Genomic DNA, 20,110 nt, shown 5'->3' on the forward strand with positions numbered 1-20,110 from the left:
GGCCTGAACAAGGAAATCTTTTACCACATTGTAACACAGATTACACAAAAACTATTGTATATAAAGAAATCTTACACATGTAAACAACAATTATATTCAGAATACAATCGTGGAAACATTAATGGCAGGAACTCATTACATTGCTAGCACCCGTTTCATTGCGTTAAGAAACGGGCCTTTTTTACTAGTAAAGAATAAAATTACAGAACACGTAGACAAATATGGTTTAATGGGACAGAGTCAAAATGGGTTCAGCAGAGGGAAGTCTTGCCTCACCGACTGCTTCATTTCTTTGAATGTGTGAATAAACACGTGGATAAAGATGAGCCGGTTGATGTAATGTATCTAGATTTTCAGAAAGCTTTTGATAAAGTTCCTCCTGAGAGACTCCTGAGAAAATTAATGAGTCATGGGATAGGAGGCAAGGTTCTGGTATGGATTAGGAATTGGTTATTGGACAGACAACAGAGGGTAAGGGTTAAATGGTCATTTCTCTCAATGGAAGAGTAAGAACACTGGAGTGCCACAGGGATCTATACTGGGACCGGTGCTATTTAACATATTTAAATATATAAAATGATTAAATCTACATATGATACAAAACTATTCAAGGTTGTTTAAACACATGCGGAATGTGAAATATAGCAGGAAGATCTTAGGAAATTGAAAGACTGGGCGTCCAAATGGCAGATGAAATTTAATGTGGACAAATACAAGGTGGTGCACATTGGAAAGAATAATCTGAATCATAGTTACCTGATGCTAGGGTCCACCTTGGGGGTCAGCACCCAAGAAAAAGATCTAGGTGTCATTGTAGATAATATGCTGAAATCATCTGTTCAATGTGCAGCAGCAGCCAAAAAAAACCAAACAGGATGCTAGGAATTATGTGGAAAGGAATGGTGAATAAAACAGAAAATACTATAATGCCTTTGTATCGCTCCATGGTGCGTTCGCACCTTGAGTATTGCGTTCAGTTCTGGTTGCCGTATCTAAGAAAATATATAGCGGAATTAGAAAAGTTCAAAGAAGAGCAACCAAAATGTAAAGGGGATAGAACTCCTCTCACATGAGGAAAGGCTAAAGAGGTTAGGGCTCTTCAGCTTGGAAAAGAGACAGATGGGGGGAGAGGTTTACAAAATCCTGAGTGGTGCAGAATGAGTAGAACCTAATCAATTTTTTACTCATTCCAAAAGTACAAAGACTAGGGGACACTCAAGGAAGTTACATGGCAATACTTCTAAAACAAACATTAGGAAATATTTTTTCACTCAACAAATTGTTAAGCTCTGGAACTCTTTGCCGGATGTGGTAACAGCAGTTAGTGTACCTGAGTTTAAAAAAGGTTTGGACAAATTCCTGGAGGAAAAGTCCATAGTCTGCTAATAAGAAACACATGGGGAAACAACTGCTTGCCCTGGGATTTGTAGTATGGAATGTTGCCACAATTTGGGTTTCTGCCAGGTACTTGTGACCTGGCTTGGCTACTGTTTGGAAACAGGATACTGGGCTAAATGGACCACTGGTCTGACCCAGTATGCCTATTTTTATGTTCTTATGAATACACTTAGCGACTTGTGCGCCTAAATTCTAATCAGTGCCAATTATTGCTCATTATGGCTTGTTAAGTTTGTTATTAGCACTGATTAGCTTGTTAAGCCTGTTAAGTTACATGCAGTGTTATAGATTCGGTGCAGATCTCTATGCAGGTTATGTGAAATCTGGAGATATGCACATATTTGTAAGCATGCCTGCAAGATTGTGTGTACATATACACATCCCACATGTAGGTGCTCCCAGGGATGGAGCTGCAATATGTGTGCATAGTTTATAAAATACACAGAGACATGCATAAAGCACCCACCCACACATTTACACCAACTTCAGATGCATTCTGAAATGTGTGCATTTAGAATTCATCAGCTTTTGAGGCTGGAGCTAAGGACCTATTTTATATAAGTGCTTATGTTGTATTATAAGAGAGACTTAAAATAAGTCCCTTTTGCTATTTGGACATGAACATCCTCTTACAAAATTACCACCACTTGCTCAGATTGCGTTAATACTGTTTTTGAGTAAATCATTTGTAATGCCAACACAGACAAAAGTACTCAAAAATAATGTTTGCATTCTTTTAGTAGAAATTTCCCTTCATGAGAACTAGCCTCACCAATGACCCCCAAATAGTCTTCCCCTCCCCTACCCACATGGGACAACTCAATTTTACTTGAACCTTTCCCAGGCTTCATCTTTCTTCTCTCTCTCCACAGCAGTGATTCCCAAACTTTTTACTATGGTGGAACCCCTCAAATATTTTTTTCATACACCGAGGAACTCTCAATTTATGTAAACATACATATGTTCATACAAACAAATTCTATCATCTAATTTCTTTAGAAGCCCCTAAAGAGAGTTTGAGAAAGCCTAGGGTTCACAGGAAACCAGGTTGGGAATTACTGATCCACAGGGTCAATCCACTTGCTATCTCACCCTCCCCAGACTGAACCCTCAGTTTTTTCTGAACCCCATCAGACTTGACATTTTCGCACACCACTCCTGAAGAGCCTCAGCTCATCTCTTGGCCCCTCCCCCCCAAAGCTCAGGCCCTCTTCCTTCCAGTTCTCTATGCAGCCTCCAACAAAAATCTCCAGCACTCTCCCTCCACTTCAAAGACTTGACCCCTCTTCTAATTCTCTCCCCACACCCATTACCCCAGATTTTCTCTCTCTGCCTCCCTGACCCAGGCTTATCGCCAGCTCTCTTCCTTCCTCTTTTGGCAAGATTTTCAGCTCTCTCCTATCTTCCCCTAGTCTGTCTACTTCCCAGCTTGCAGTCTGTCTCTTTCAGGCTTCACTGGAGTCCTCACTATCCCTCCTCTCTTTGGGCCTGTGCAGGCAGACAATGATGTTACTGCCTCCTTTGTTCTTGTCCATGCAAGCCAAGCTTGTAGCCATTCCCTCCTCCTTTCCAGCCTACACACTCTCTCCTCTGGTCTAGCTGTGTGGGCTGCTAACACCAACACTATAGCCTCCTCTCTTTTGTCCCTTGCTTCCTGATCCCCAGGCCAAATTATGTGTAGCAAATGCATAATTCTGTGCAAACTCTGAACTTGACAGTTGCACAGAATTCTCTGGAAGTAATACTTGCACATTTCTCTTAAGAACAGAAAAGTCAAGATAATTAAAGGAAAAACTGAATAATAAACAAGAAGTTTCATTCATCACTGAAGTTTGCTTTCCAAAACTCACACACACTGTCTGTCTAAGTGGACCCAAAGAACAAGACACCCTATCACGATCTTCTTAGATCAACTAACAGAGGGGTATCAAAACATACATCGTGCGGGTAGTTTCTGGCCCCCTGAGGTCCTTGTCTCCCAACCCAACATTACCCTTCACACAGGTGAGGATGGAACTCAGAAGGCACTTGTCTATGCAGACTGATCCTGCAGCAATGGAAGCAGTCCTTCGCCTCAGACAGCAGCAGCAAAAGCAGTTTCTTCTGGTCCAGTGCTTTCCATGCATCAGAGGTCATGTCACACTTCCTGATGTGGTATACCAGTGTGGGCAGCAGCACCGTGGCAGGCCGGCCAGACAAAAGGAGCTGGTTTTCTGTCACTGTCTGAGGTGAAGAACTATTTTGACTGCAATAGGCCACTATTGAGAGAAGCAGCGTCTGCTTCATGAGGCAAAGGATTGCTTCTACTGGAGCACACTGTTATCAGTCTTTGCCCAAGAGAAACTACTACCACTACTGCTGCCTCTACCATCCTGACATAAGTAAAGCTGTGAATCAGAGTTAATGAATAAAAAAAAAAAAAAAGGAAAGGGCAAAATAAGAAAAAAAACCCATAACATTAAAAAAAAAGTGGACAGAGGAGGGCAAGAAGTCTTCCCCTGGCTTCTAAAAATTGTTAACTGAAACCCAAGGGATTGAGGGAGGATAAGCAAAATAAAAAAGGGCTAAGTAAAAATTAAAAAAAAAAACTTATAAAACACACATTATAAAAAAAACAGGAACAGGTGAATATGACTGGAACTATGAGGGGATGTAATGAAGGTAGGGCAAGACAAAGGGCGTGGGGATGTGGTGTGTGAGCAACACTGAGTGAGATGTGTGTGGGGTCAAGAGAATAAGTGATGGAACCCGCATGTGTGTACAGTGCTATGTATGCCTGGCAGCACTTTAGAAATGGTAAGGAGTAGAACTGCTGCAGGGTCAGTGAGGGAATCCAAAGGGGTACAGCGGAGAAAATATGAATGAGGGGATTAGCACTGCAGGAGTGTGAGTGCTCAGCCTTCCCTCTCCCAATTCTTTTACCTCATTCATCCAGGATCCCCTATTTCTCTCACCCTTGCACCTTCTCCAGTCCCTGATATCACACTACACCTTCATTCTCCTTCTGTTCCCTATCTCTCTACCTCTCTTGCCTAAAATTCCTTTTCTCCATCCCCTGCCTCCATTCTCCACCCATCCCAGCCACAATTACAAAGATTTCTTCCTCTCTTCTCCCCACCCCCTTGTAAAGAGGGCCAAATAAATTAAATGGCCACACAAAAAAATGTCAGAACATGATGTTATATTTATAAAGAGCAATTTTATTTATTTCTTTTTACTGGGCAGACCAACTCTGAAGTTACATAGAGGGGCATAATCGAATGGCGCTGGCGAAATCGATGGCCAACCATCTTTGGGGCCGGCTTCGGGAGGGGGTGGAGCCAAGCGTATTTTCGAAATACGTTTGGCGCCGGCCAAATCGCTCACCGGGTTTAGAATAGGATCACCGGCGGATCGTCGGGTTTAGATCAGATGGCTGGCTCCGTTTTCCAGCCATAATGGAAACCGGGCCCAGCCATCTGAAACCCGGCAAAATGAAAGGCATTTGGGCGTGGAAGGAGCAAGCATTTGTAGTGCACTGGCCCCCCTCACATGCCAGGTCACCAACTGGGCACCCTAGGGGGCACTTCTAAAAAATTCCCTTCCCTTGGGTGCTGAGCCCCCCAAATGCGCCCCCAAACCCACTGGCCACAACTCTACAGCATTATCATAGCCCTAAGGGGTGAAGGGGGGCACCTACATGTGGGTACAGTGAGTTTTGGGGGGTTTTGGAGGGCTCATATTTACCACCACAAGTGTAACAGGTGGGGGGGGATGGGCCTGGGTCCACCTGCCTGAAGTGCTCCAGGGACCTGCATACTACTGTCAGGGAGCTGGGTATGACATTTGAGGCTGGCATAGAGGCTGGCAAAAAATGTTTTAATTTTTTTTTTGTGTGTAGGAGGGAGTTGGTGACCACTGGGGGAGTAAGGGGAGGTGATCCCCACTTCCCTCCGGTGGTCATCTGGTTAGTTGGGGCACTTTTTTGGGACTTGGTCCTAAAAATAAATGGACCAAGTCCGGCCGGTGAAATGCTCGTTCGAGCCGGCCTTTTTTTTCCATTATAAGGGGAAGCCGGCCATCTCGTAACCACGCCCCGCTTCCCGCCTTCGCTACCCTACCAACACGCCTGAAGGTTGGCCAGCGCCACAATAAAAAAGCAATTGGGGCCAGTCAAAATTGGCTTTCAATAATACCGATTTGGCCGGGATCAAGAGATCACCAGCGATCTCCCGATTTGTGTCAGAAGATCGCCGGCGATCCCTTTCGAAAATAAGCCCGATAGTAACATAGTAGATGACGGCAGAGAAAGACCTGCACGGTCCATCCAGTCTGCCCAACAAGATAAACTCATATGTGCTACTTTTTGTGTATGCCTGACCTTGATGTGTATCTGCCATTTTTAGGGCACAGACCGTAGAAGTCTACCTAGCACTTGCCCCGCCTCCCACCACCGGCTCTGCCACCCAGTCTCGGCTAAGCTTCTGAGGATCCATTCCTTCTGAACAGGGTTCCTTTATGTTTATCCCATGCATTTTTGAATTCCGTTACCGTTTTCATCTCCACCACCTCCCGCGGGAGGGCATTCCTAGTATCCACCACTCTCTCCGTGAAAAAATACTTCCTGACATTTTTTCTTGAGTCTGCCCCCCCTTCAATCTCATTTCATGTCCTCTAGTTCTATTGCCTTCCCATCTACGGAAAAGGTTAGTTTGCGGATTAATACCTTTCAAATATTTGAATGTCTGTATCATATCACCCCTGTTTCTCCTTTCCTCCAGGGTATACATGTTTAGGTCAGCAAGTCTCTCCTCATACGTCTTGTAACACAAATCCCATACCATTCTTGTAGTTTTTCTTTGCACCGCTTCAATTCTTTTTACATCCTTAGCAAGGTACGGCCTCCAAAACTGAACACAATACTCCAAGTGGGGCCTGACCAACGACTTATACAGGGGCATTAAAACCTCTTTTCTTCTGCTGGTCACACCTCTCTCTATACAGCCTAGCAACCTTCTAGCTACGGCCACTGCCTTGTTAGTACAACACCCTTGCCCTAACAGATACTGGAACTTTGGTGTAGATAACATACTAAGTACATAAGATATTCAGAGGGGCCATAAGCCTTCTTATTTTGGAAATAAAGCTGTGAAAATGTAGGCTTCTATGCATTTTGGGATCATTTTCAATGACAACTTTAACAGACATTAGTTTTTGTTTCATCTCTGATGATACTGCATATTTTAAACTTTCCTTCTTTCATCTAGAAGCTTAATATTTGCATCACTGATCAGGTTACAGGCTTCTCAATGGCTAAATTGGAAGACATCGGTTTCATGTATAACACAACGCAACAATGATTTTGCTACTGAGAGAAAAACATGTGATTTATACTAAACTGAACCCGCCGATTCCAAATATGAACTCCAAATTTGCCTGATACGTCTAGATTTTAAGTTACACATGCAAACCCTATTCACTTATAATATTAATGCTTGGGATGCACTTGTCCTAGTAGCGCAGAACTTCCTTGGGAACAGACGAGCTGAAAACTATGCTGAACTAGTAGACAACATGCTTAAAGCATATGAACAACTTGGCTGCCAAATGTCATTGAAAATGCATTTCTTACATTCCCATCTTGACTTTTTCCCACCCAATTTGGGATACGTAAGTGACGAACATGGAGAGAGGTTCCATAAAGACATTTCTACAATGGAGAACAGATATCAAGGCCGCTGGAATCCCAACATGATGGGGGACTACTGCTGGTTTTTGCAACGGGAAAATATGACCGGTCACAAACGCAAAAGTAGATGCCTGAAGCACTTTTAACAGTACTGGGCCTTGCTGAAGTAAGACTTTTAAACTGGAATACGAGACTTTTTTGAAATTTTGTTATTCCATTACATTTTCATATACTGTTTACTACAAAAACTTTGATGTAGATCAGGTAATTGTTGGAGTAAAATTCGTTCTGCAAAAAATTATTCAATGCTTTCCAAGCTTAATTCATTTGGGCAAACTTATGCATAACAACATTTCCTGACGTGTTACAACAATTCTAACTTCGGAATGGGAATACACACACTGAATTTAGTATAAGACAAATGGTTTTTGCCCAGTAGCACACGAAAAATTTTTTGCTGTTGTGCTGTGTAATCTTATTTACTGAAAAAAAAATCAAGCACATCAGTTTTAAAATTATTTTCCTTTTCTATGTGTTGGCAATATGAAGAAGACGACGTGAGTGCTGTCAGATTGTGTTGGTTTACTTAGACCAAAGCATAAACACAAATAACATACATATAAAGCATTTAATAAATGACGATATATATGTCAGGTTACAAGATAGCGTAATTAATGTTTTGTAAAAACAAAGGAGAATGAGGAATAAGAACAGCAGAAAGAGACATAGGCCTGATGCACAGGGGAGGACGCTGGTAATTGGGGAAACAAAATGGGAGCTGGGCAGACTTCTACGGTCTATGCCCTGATTGTGACTGAATAGATAGGGATGGGCTGACGTGTACGTTTTAAGGGGCTTCGACGTTAGCTCCAGAATTTATTACAAGAACAGTGCTGGGTAGACTTCTACGGTCTGTGCCCTAAGAAAGGCAAGGACAAATCAAACTCGGGTATACATATAAAGTATCACATACCATGTAAATGAGTTTATCTTGTTGGGCAGACTGGATGGGCCATACAGGTCTTTATCTGCCGTCATTTACTATGTTACTATGTCTTTAAAGCACACAGCCAAGGGTGTACAGTTTGGGAAACTATAGTATGTGCACTGTAATTAAGTGCAAATTACATGTAAGGCAATTCTATTAAAGCGCCTAAAATCAGGCTCCAATTCCACACACTAATTAATAGAATAGGTGCACTTACAATAAGCACATGAATGTCACAAATTAGTACTTGCACGTGTGTGTGCAACGCATTATTCTATAAACGGCTCACTAGTCACATGGGACTAGATTCTGTTAATGGCACCCAAATTTGTGCACAAAAAAAAAAAAATGAGCGCAGAGCGCTATTCTATAAACGGTGCTCTGAATTGGGCACCATTTATAGAATAAGGCGTACCTCCAAGATCAGCCCAAGGATTTACATACATTGAAACCTGGTGAAAATCCTTACATGTAAATTTTTTTTTTTTGTTACATTTGTACCCCGCGCTTTCCCACTCATGGCAGGCTCAATGCGGCTTACATGGGGCAATGGAGGGTTAAGTGACTTGCATGAGGCTCAGATCCCCTGAATTCTATAATAGTGCTCCTTTAGTGAACGCCTCTGACCCATCCATGCTCCTCCCATGACCACACCCCATTTTCAGTTACGCACTATGATTTATTGCGCATCTTTACAGAATTGTGCTTAGCAAAATGCGCGTATAAATCCAAATTGTTGCCAATTAGTCAATAATTGATTAACACCCAATTATTGGTGCTAATTGGCTCATTGCGCAATTAAATTGTGCAACAATTTTGACACCATATATAGAATCTAGGGGATGGCAAGTAATAGCAAATGGGTTGTACATGAAGGTGGAGCATGGGCTTCCATTTAGTGCTCCTCACACTGCTCATATCTGTTACAATTCTATAAGCTGCACGCATTGCTTAGATACCATAACTTATGCCCAGCGGCTTTGTGCTATTCTATAACGTTAGGTGTGCCTCAATACCATTATAGAATTGGCAATGTGCACTTTTTTTTGTCTCGCATACATTTAGGCGCCACTTTATAAAATTACCCCCATAGCCTGTCATGACAACAAATTCAACATAAAACAAGAAGTACCACTGAAAACAAGTCGCCTGCTTTCTGGCAGGCACACCTGTGTTTGCCATGCACTGATATGCAGAGATCCGGAAAAAAACCACCCGACAGAATTCTGACGTCATGGCTCCGGATCACCATGTAAAATAACAAGGGCAAATAAGGACGGTGGTGGGGGGTCGATGTAGACAGGCTGACGTAGAAATTTCATAAACTTTTTCCGTCGGAAAATAAATAAAATAGGCGCCATAGGCACAAGCCGAGGCCAAGGAGCTAACTACTGTACTGAAGTATATTAGCATACAAAAAAAAATAATAAAAGACAATCATTTAACTAAAGTACTTTTAACTGTTCCGTGAACATTATATCGAACGCAATGCCTCAATATTTATTCATTATTAGTTTAAATGTTTCAAACTCGCTGCATGATACTGCTGGAATCATTTTTTTTTTTTCACACGGAAAAACTACAAGAAACCTCCTTTCAAAACGTTACTCCAGTAATATCTGCTGAACATCTCCATCGGAGCTCCCATTACGCTCAATGCGGATAAGGGTTGCATTAAAAAGAGGTTCTCAGCACGAAACAGAGTCTAAACTTGCCCAAAGACACATCAAATCCTCCTTGCACGCTGCACAATATTTACGTTGTTATAACTTTTATACCACACCATCAAACATATTTTAAGAAAAGATCTGGAGCCATAAACACCCTTGTTCATCCCTGCCTCATGGGTCTTTTTCCTTCGAATTCCGCATTAAACCCTGCGCCAGGATTTTCTGGAGATCACGCGCCAAACCCAGAAGATGCACATTCATCATTCTCCAAAGCAGGATTGACGAGGGAGCGCGTTCCCCCAAGGCGTCGCTTACCTGCCATCGCTGCCGTAGACTGATCCACGTGCTCTTCCAGCCCGCACACACTCAGGATGCACTCTAAAGGCGGGAGATTCCTGCTCCAGCGCTCTACCCCCACCCGTCTCCGCTGCTCCATGCGCAGGGATACAGCGTGCTGACATCAGACGCAAGCCTGCAAGTCTTAAAGGGGCAGGCGGAGATTCTCTTTAGTTCGCTTATTCCTGAGTTAATTGTTCCATTTATGAGAGCAGTAAACGACGCCAATGTGTGAATGGCTAAAAACCTCAAGGCAACTGTCATTGATACCGAAAAACCCACAAGAGGGAAGTAAAAAATAGTAAATGCACTCACCTTCTTGTCCTCCAGGGCTCCTTTGGTCTCATGGTTGTATCTTTTGCCTGCACTTTTGTCTAGAGGAGAGGGATGGCCATTTATTGGAGAGAAAAAATACTTATTTGTTTTCTACTCCCTCTAAATGTTCTCTCCTAATGTTTTAGTAGGAAATTCATTACCTACTTTGGAGCTACAACTTGAACAATCCCACCGGATCTGTCATGTTTATGTAACCCAGGTCGGTGTGTGTTCACCTAAGCAGTCGCCTAGTGCATGTCCTATGGAGTGGGAACCAGGTACACAAACACATTTATTTCTTTTTTTGGGACCAAAGCTCGATTAGATAAATACTCTTCACAGGAATCGTGGCTATTCCTTGCTTTTTTAAAGCAATTGATGATGGGAGCAAGGATTAATAGGACTGAGCCCTGAGGTAGCATATTTTGCAAAACATGGCTATGACTGTGGTATCCAGTCTTTAGAGATAAGTTGATTTTATGCAAATCAATATATAGCTTTCATAAACAAAAAAAAGATTTAACAAAAAAAATCATAAAAAAGAGTGTATTTACAATTAAAGGTTTCTGTCCAATGGGGCACCATGATTATTTATAATAAACAGCCAAAGACAAGTAAAGGTGAATCATGGAGGTGAGTTCCCCATGTGAAAACAGTTGCCAATTGAGGCCCTGGGAATGAGTGTGTGTGATAAATAATAAAATACTGTTGCTTATGATAACAAATAATTTTGACAGCGTTGGGATATTGCAGAAGGTGATTTGAGTACTCCCGCTAATAAATTAAAACTGTTTTCAATTATGTGTGACTTATCAGCAGACCCCTGAAGCAGGCAATTACTCTGAAACACGGTCCCATGTCATGTCCTAGCTGTTTGGTCTTAGTTGGTACTTCAATAAACTTTTGAACAAATTTTTCCCTTCCATTTCTTGTACTGGAAGACCACCTACAACCCTACTTCTCCCGTTCTTGTGATTCCGTAGCGAATTGTTTGTTCCTCCACTTTGGTGGTTTCTTCTTCGCGTGCATTTTAGAACAGGATCTGCTAACACACAGGAGCCAACTTTTCAAAATAATTGGGGGTGCTCAACCCAATAGAAATTACCCTTCCCTGGACTCAGGCAAGGAGTTTGCTCAATTTTAGGGGTGTTCAAGCACCCACAGCACCCCCAGAGCTGGCTCTTACGTGATCACATTCAACCTCTTCTAAAATACAAGAAAATGGACCTCCAAATTCTGGCTATCCAACATGAACCTCCATTTTACAAACTGAAATGCCTATTCCAGAGTCAGTCTAGGATTCCAACAGAACATCAAAAAGTACTTGGAGGTTTTTTTTTTGTTTTTTGTAAGCCTCTTGCTTTTCATGCTTGCCAACGTCTTGACAGTTATGTCATCTGCTACAGCCTCTTTTGATCCTATGCTGTGTTTTTTTTATTCTGACTTGGAAACTTAACCATGTATGTTGGCCCTATTTAACTCCAAGCATGCATCAAGTTAACTTTCATCCTTTGAAAGGAAAATGTCATTTGACCTGTGTTAAAAAAAAATTCCCTGGATCACACAAACCCAATGAACCGTCACCCAGTTTCAAATACTATATTCATTGCTAGGGTTCCTGAAAAAGCTGCCCTTACCGTGTTGCAGTTTAATGAGTAAAGTTAATATACTACATCTCCACAATTCAGGTACAGTGACCATCATAGCATTGAATCCTGCCTCCTAATATTACTAAGGGGCCCTTTTACTAAGGCGTGGGACGGCTAACGCATGGGTAGCATGCACCAAATCAACACTACTGTGGCTAGCACGTGCACCTGGTGGTAATTCTGAGTTTGGAGCTCTCCGAATCCCACGCTGAAATTAAAAATAGTGTGTGCCTATTTACGGCCTGAGCCCTTACCGCTAAGTCAAAGAAGTCTTCCCTTCCAGCCTTTGGCTAGATGGGTCTTCAGCTGGGGACAATTTGATTGCCAAAACAAAGAGGGAAAGACATGGCAGAAGAACCATGGGATAAAAATCTGTTACAGACACACAGGAGCTACCATTGCATGTGTAAAAAGAAGGAACTTTTCACCTGTGTCCCACTGGCAAATCAATTTGGAGATTAGAATCCTACAGAATTGTATACTGAAAGTCCATTTGATTCTATGTAGGTTGAGAACCCTTTTAACAAGTCAACAAGAATGATGCACGTTGTTCTAGTACAAGGCCTTTTCCGTGTAAGTCTTTCTTTGAGGTGACCAAGTCTGAAAAAAGCAACCAAAACCTACATGGAATACAGGTTTCTCCAGGACCGATACAGTTGCTCAAGGAAAGAAAAATAGTTAATTGAACCTACTCGCAGTTAACCAGTATAGCTAGAGAGGCATCCATGTTCTCTATGGGAGGACTCTGGCAACAAAGCTTCACCTCCTTGGCTTCAGATGCTTTCTTACCTGTTTTTTTTCTTCCCATTTAGCCAAGGCTTCCTTAATAGTTGTTGCCTTTGCCATCTCATTGCTACCAAGTAATTGGCTATATAGATCTCGGAGTGGTGCCCATTCCCAGTCACAGTTTGCTCTCTCAAGCTCCTTGCAGATACAAGGTTTCATCTTGGACCTAGAACTGAAATTTGAAACTCAGACATCATCTGTTGTCAAGGCATGTTTTTTCCACATGCTTCGCATTCAATTTGTTCTTATAGCTTAAATCATTAACAGATCAGATTACTGCAATGATTTATACAACAGACTGTAGGTACTACCTCACTCAAGAGAATTCAGACTTATTTATTCAGCAAGTAAGTTTGATCATATCACCCCCTTCTTGGAAAGTAATTTCTCCTATAGAATTAAATTTAAGATTCCTAATCTGACATTCAAAATTCTTAGGTTTTGGGCAGCCTGTTATTTTAACGTAGTGACTCGTATATGCTCCTAAGAAAACAACCTACTACTACTACTTAACATTTCTAAAGTGCTACAAGGGTTACGCAGCGCTGTACAATTTAACATAGAAGGACAGTCCCTGCTCAAAGAGCTTACAATCTAAAGGACACGTGAACAGTGAGTCTGATAGGGGCGGTCAAATTGGGACAGTCTGGATTTCCTGAAAGAGTTAGGTGCCGAACGCAGCATTGAAGAGGTGGGCTTTAAGCAAAGACTTGAAGATGGGCAGGGAGGGGGCTCACTTGTGGAATTTGTTACCCCAATACTTCGTACCTGAAATCTCACATAGGAAAATTAGGGGCCCTTTTACAAAGGCGCGGGAGGGCCTATGCACGTCCAGTGTGCACCAAATCGGCACTACCACCCGTCTAGAACGTGAGCCAAGTGGAAATTCTGAATTTGGCGCACTCAGTGGTAAACCGCAGTTGGTGCTCGCTACATGCTTACTGCGCAGATAGTGTGTGAGACCTTACCACTAGGTCAATGGGTGACGGTAAGGTCTCAGGCCGAAAATTAACGCGCACTGGTTTCAATTTTAGCACATGTCCATTTTCAAGACCCTTAAAAAAAGGCCCTTTTTCCTAGACATGGTAAAAAATGAGCCAGCGCACGCTCAATAGAAGCGCTCACACTACCGCAGGTCACTTTTTACCATGGCTTAGTAAAAGAACCCCTTTAAAAAGCTGGGGGATGCTGTGTGCATATCCAAACAAAACAAAAGTGCCAGCAAAGCACACATCTGCGCCTATCGTTCAGCACATAACAAAAACCTCACAAACGTTTCTTGCACACAACATGCTTTTGCAAGGCTGATATTTATGCACAGAACAGCAGGCACAGCTGTGTGCTGAAACTTTACATAAGTACATAAGTATTGCCACTTTCATTTTTGTTCAGATATTCACATATGAGCTGTCACCTCCTGTCTGTCTTTTAAGGTTGCAGGCGCTTGTTCTGGTCACTGGAAACAAAACCCACAAAACTTATTTAAACCTAAAATGTTGGCACTAAATCTTCTCGACCAAACCTTCTATGCTGCCTCAGACCTGGTGAAAATGTTATTGTCTTGTGCATAAGTTAAAAACTACTGTTTCCCTCTGTGCATTGCAGAAGATTACTTAATGTCCTCATTACCATATATTTTAATGCAGCTTGCACCCATTTGTACCGCACAAGTTAATTCCTGTCATTTACCCCTTTCTGTATTGTGAGGCTGGTAAACTGTGTGTACACCCCATGGTAGCCACGCACCTCAACTCGCGATAACTTTCTGTATTAGCCCCCACAGTGGGAAGGATTAGAAAACTGCAGATTAGAGAGTTTCATGGGGACAGAAATTTCACCCCTTCCCAATGGAATCTAACCCGTTCCTGCCCATCCTCACTGGAATCTCCTCCATCCCTGCCCATCCCCTCAAATAATCTCTTCCATCCCCACAAACAATCTCCTTTATCCCCGCCCATTCCCTGTACTAAAATAAACCCAGTAGCCCACGTTGATAACTTCCCCTCTCAATGCTTATGGGATTTTCAATGCTATCAATCATATCCATTACATTTTTTACTGCTATTATAATTGCTAAACTAGCTTAGAAACACAAGGAAAGGAGAGGAGAGGAGAGGAGGCTGGTCTGGCATTACCCTTCCGTGGGAATCTGCAGGATCTCCACAGACCTGGAGGGGATCCACTAGGGATTCCCGTGACCCTGTTGGTTCAGTGGGACCTGGGACACCACCTCCTCCCTGTGGCCTACCTCAAAGTTGGAGGAGGAGGAACGGCATGCACTGGGCAGGACAGGGTGCTGCCACTTTGAGGAGGTGTCCGCAGGAGGAGGGAGGCGGACTCTGTCCCGCCTTCTCCAACTTTGAGGTAGGCCATGGAGGGGGGTCCCACTGGACCACCAAGGTTAAAGTAATGGGGGGGGGGGGGGGACAGAGTCAAACTGGACCACCAGTGTTAAAGTCCTTTGAGAGGTGGGGGGTCCCGCTGGAACACCAAGTTCAATTTTTATTTCAGGGGGGGCAGATGGGGGCCTGGGGTCCACCAGACCCTCACATCTTTGGGGGGTGGGGGCCTGTAAGCATGCAAATGCATGCTGAACAGGGTCTCTTCATTCCTTCCCAAAGCCATGGCAAACCCTGCCAGCTCTGAACTGGCATAGGGTTTGCCCTTGATTGGCACGCTGCACGTTGACTATTGGGGAGGAATATTAATAGTCCAATTTAGCATACATTTGTATGCTATTAGCATTCAGAGCCGGTGAGCTCGTTATTTCACGTGCTCACCGGCTCTGAACATTTTGCAGTAGCAAATGCGGGTGCTAGTCCGACTCTAATGGCCTCCAGCATCTGCCTGTTGGTGCGCTGATCTCCTCCCATAGTTTTCAGTATCATCTTTATGATGATAACTCCCAGATCTACCTCTCCAAACTAGAAATTTCAGCAGCAAACAAGGCCCAAATCCCAGCCTGTTTGTCTGACATTGCTGCCCGGATCGACATCTGAAATGGAACATGGCCAAGACTGAGCTTCTTATCTCTCCCCCTAAATCCACTTCACCTCTTCCCCCATTCTCTATTTCTGTGTATAACACTCTCATCCTCCCTGTTTTGTCAGCATATAACCTTGGGGGCCATCTTTGACTCCTCTCTCTCTTTCTCTGCACATATCCAACACATTGCTAAAACCTGTCATTATAACATCACCACAATTCATCCCTTCTGTTCTGAACACACTACCAAACCCTTATCCACACTCATCACCTCATGCTTACTGCAACTTGCTTCTCACAGGTCTCCCATTAAACAATCTCTCTCCCCTTCAGGCTGTTCAAAATTCTGCTGCATAACTTATAGTCCACCAGTGTTGCTAAGCTCATATTAGCCCTCTCATCAAGTCACTTTATTGGTCCCCTATCCATTTCTGCTGTGATAAAGTCACATCCAGGATAGTTGGGTTAAGGCAGTTTCAGTCTGAAATACAAGTCCCAGAAGGCATTGCAGGCAAGGAGCCAGAGGGGGAGATGAAGAACCCGGACTGGACTCCTAGTTGCAATCAGGGAAGACATGGGTGTAAGTTGGCAGGTTGTGTAGAGTGGCTGCCACTGGGCGGAAAGAGAGTTAGGAAACCCTGTGTGCAGGAGCTCATCATTGGTCTCATTAGTTTAATGCTCAACTCAGCTGGTTTGGGGTGTGAGGAAGCTAATGGAAGGAGAATGATTGGTTGTGGTAGCTGAAGCCAGGGATTGATTAGGCAGGTGGGAAGGAGTCCCAGGAGTTGAGTTCAGTTCAGGAGAGAGAAGCAGAAGGAGAGAAGCATTTGCAGGCTGAAAACCCTTGGGCAGGGAGGTCCCTAAAGTATTTGCAGGCTGAATACCCTTGGGCAGGGAGGTCCCTAAAGTACTGAAGCAGGCTGAGATTCCTTGGGTGAGAGGAAGTCCCAAAAGTATTGAATTCACTTTGAAGCTGATGCAGGGGAAAACCCTTGGGTAGAAGGAGTCCCTAAAATATTGAACTCTCCTGAAGGTAAAGAGGATAGAAGGTAGAAACTGCTACTTGGTGACTGAACTGTGGTGATGAACTAAAAGAACTGTTTGTCTTGGGAATGGAATTACTGTTTATTGTGCACTGGATAAAGAGCACAGACTGGAGCCTGTAAGCCTGTATTGAATCCTGGTATGTGCTATGCTGTTGGAACGGTGTACTAGAAACCTGCTGTTACGTCTGTGGCCGTGACCACCCTCAGACTTACCCTGTTTCTGGGAGTCAGTGGCTGTGCTGGCTTCTGCTTGTCTCTGTCTCTGTCTTAGTTTCTCTCTGGCTCTGTGTGCTGATTGCCCTACTGAACCTCACCTGTGTGGGCTATGCCTTTTCCAAGATGGCTGCCGCCGACTCCTCTATGCCAGTATCCAAGATGGCTCCCGCTGGGCTGACTGCTCTGTGTGTCAAGCCTCTGTTTGGATGCAAGGTGATTGCTGCAGCTGTGTCTGTGGTGTGGAAGGGCTTTATTAATCACTTAGAGACTACAGCCCTGGCCCCTTTGCATTTCATTTAGGGCCCTGGCGTATAGAGTGCTCTGTACACTGTTTCAGTGTTTGCTCTGTGTGAGTTTCTATGTTTGACTAGATAGCTTAGGCACCGTGTGGCTTGTTAGCCTGTGTATAGCTTTGCTAGTGCTCAGTGTTTGTTTAGACTAGCCAGCTTAGGCACCGTGTGGCTTGTTAGCCCGTGTATAGCTTTGCTAGTGCTCTGTGTTTGTTTAGACTAGCCAGCTTAGGCACCGTGTGGCTTGTTAGCCCGTGTATAGCTTTGCTAGTGCTCTGTGTTTGTTTAGACTAGCCAGCTTAGGCACCGTGTGGCTTGTTAGCCTGTGTATAGCTTTGCTAGTGCTCTGTGTTTGTTTAGACTAGCCAGCTTAGGCACCGTGTGGCTTGTTAGCCCGTGTATAGCTTTGCTAGTGCTCTGTGTTTGTTTAGACTAGCCAGCTTAGGCACCGTGTGGCTTGTTAGCCCGTGTATAGCTTTGCTAGTGCTCTGTGTTTGTTTAGACTAGCCAGCTTAGGCACCGTGTGGCTTGTTAGCCCGTGTATAGCTTTGCTAGTGCTCTGTGTTTGTTTAGACTAGCCAGCTTAGGCACCGTGTGGCTTGTTAGCCCGTGTATAGCTTTGCTAGTGCTCTGTGTTTGTTTAGACTAGCCAGCTTAGGCACCGTGTGGCTTGTTAGCCCGTGTATAGCTTTGCTAGTGCTCTGTTTCCAGTGCATGACTTGTTAGCTTGGGCACAGCTTTGTTGTTAGCTGGTGTATAGCTTTCAAGTCTCCTGAGTGTGCGCTGTGTATGTATGTTGTGTATGACTGGTTTGCCTGGGTATAGTGTTTCTATTAGCCTAGGTACAGTTTACTAGTCATTTTGTTTAAACCTGCCGACTGCCAGAACCCGGACAGTCCCTGCCTGTCGGCCTTGCCTGCGCCTAGGTGCCAGGGGGCACTCCTGGATCTTCATTCCTGCTGTTCCTGCTTGCAAGTTCCAGTTCCGGGTTTTCCTGTAAGTCCTACCGGCTGCCAGAACCTTAGGGCTTAACCCTCGGGGAAAGGTGGTCAAGCGTAGGTGAAGCCTAGGTCCAGTGTGTTCCGGTCCAGTGTGTTCCAGTCCAGCGGGTTTCACTCCTGTATGTTCCAGTCCTGTGGGGCCCTCCAGTGTGTTCCAGTCCAGTGGGCTCCACTCCGGTGCGTTCCAGTTCCGTGTATTCCGGTGTAGAACTCCAGTCCGGGGTTCTGGTCCAGTTTTGTCTCATCTCTACCTTGGAGGTGATCTTGCCTGCCACTGCCGCTCCACGGTAGTGGCCCATGGGCTCACGAACCCAGTGCTCCCGGGGAAGAAGCCTGACAGCATGCCAAGGTCCTCGAGCACGCGACACCTGCATGGAATAAAAGTCCTTAAGATTGAAGTTACTGGTGGACATCTATTTCTTCATTGTGCCGGGAGCCTGTGGCTGGAGGAGATTGTTCTATCCTTGGCTGCACAAGAGAGGCGCCTGGTTACACTGCATACAGTACAAATTCCTCTTATTGACTCCTCTGTATCTCTCCACTCTTTTCTGTCCCTATACTCCTACCCAGGAACTCCTTCATCTCATCTTCTTATCTGTACCCTTTTATCTTGCTGCACTGTATGCCTAGAATAGACTGTTACTTGAGCTCCATCACTGGCCATGTTCAATTCTAGGCTACAAGCCCACCTTTTTGAGGCTGCTTTTTTAAATTCCTAACTCCTAGTCACCTGTTCAGTACCCATGTCTGTTTTAATCATTCCTATAGTAAGTAATTCCATAATCCCTTATTTGTTCTACTTGTCTGTAAACTCTATCGAGCAGTGACTGTCTCTTATGTGTTTAGTGTACAGCACTGTTTACATCTAGTAGTGCTATAGAAATGAAAAGTAGTAGTAGTAGTATTAGAAATTAAAAAGTTATGGGATAGATTATTGCAGATTGATTACTGGTTAAAATATAAGAAACAGAGAGCACAGCTAAATGGTAAGTTTTCCCAGTACAAAAAGATTAATAATGGCATGCCGAAGGGATATTCATTAAAGATATGAAAATAGGGAGAAATTAGTTGAGCAATCAAATCTGCAGATAACACAAAACTATTCACATTTGTTAAATTACCGCAAGTTGTGTGGAATTGCAGGAACACCTTACGAGGCTCAGAAACTGGACATCTACATGGCAAGTGAAATTTAATGTGGACAACTGCAAACTGATGCACTTGCAGCCCTATTTTAGACAGGTCGCAGAAGCAGGTCAGTGCGTCTTTACCAGTATTTTAGAACAGAATCTGCCTGTTCCAAAATATAGGAGAAATGAACATTTATGCCCCATGTACATGCAGCATACACATCCATTTTAGAAAAATAAATATATTTAAAAATAAACAGGTTCAAAGTCAGCATATAATTAGTTAAGCTGTGCAACAGCAACATAACCGGTAACATGCCAGCACATAACTGTTTATGTGGGAGTACATAACCAGTTATCTTTGCAACCTTGGAAATATAACTGGTTATTATCCTGACGTTGTCACAATTACCAATTTCTTTTCCCAGTTTGAAATTTGGGGGGGGGGGGCCCACTGGGGCCCCAATGATCAGAAGCAAACATGGGTGCTAGAGGCTATTAGCGACATGATCAGCGCCAGCGAACAAAACAATGAGCTCACCAGCTCCAAACGCAAGTAGCATTCAGATGCATGCTAAACAGTGCATTGCATATTTCTCTCCAATGCTCAATTGTATCGAACAAGGGTACTG

General features: G+C 43.7%; 1 protein-coding gene across 2 annotated transcripts in view; it reads right to left on the reverse strand.

Annotated features, from left to right (window-relative positions):
- The window catches only part of IKZF3 (IKAROS family zinc finger 3), a 206,836-nt gene extending 196,730 nt beyond the window's left edge, over positions 1 to 10,106 (reverse strand). For both annotated transcript variants that reach the window (XM_030221341.1, XM_030221340.1), the window contains exon 1: positions 10,040 to 10,106. In XM_030221341.1, the coding sequence (XP_030077201.1) occupies positions 10,040 to 10,046 (7 nt within the window). In that variant the 5' untranslated portion in view covers positions 10,047 to 10,106. The remainder of the gene's footprint in view (positions 1 to 10,039) is intronic.
- Positions 10,107 to 20,110: the final 10,004 nt, after the last annotated feature.

Source organism: Microcaecilia unicolor, chromosome 12 (assembly GCF_901765095.1).
Source record: "Microcaecilia unicolor chromosome 12, aMicUni1.1, whole genome shotgun sequence".
Classification (NCBI taxonomy): domain Eukaryota; kingdom Metazoa; phylum Chordata; class Amphibia; order Gymnophiona; family Siphonopidae; genus Microcaecilia; species Microcaecilia unicolor.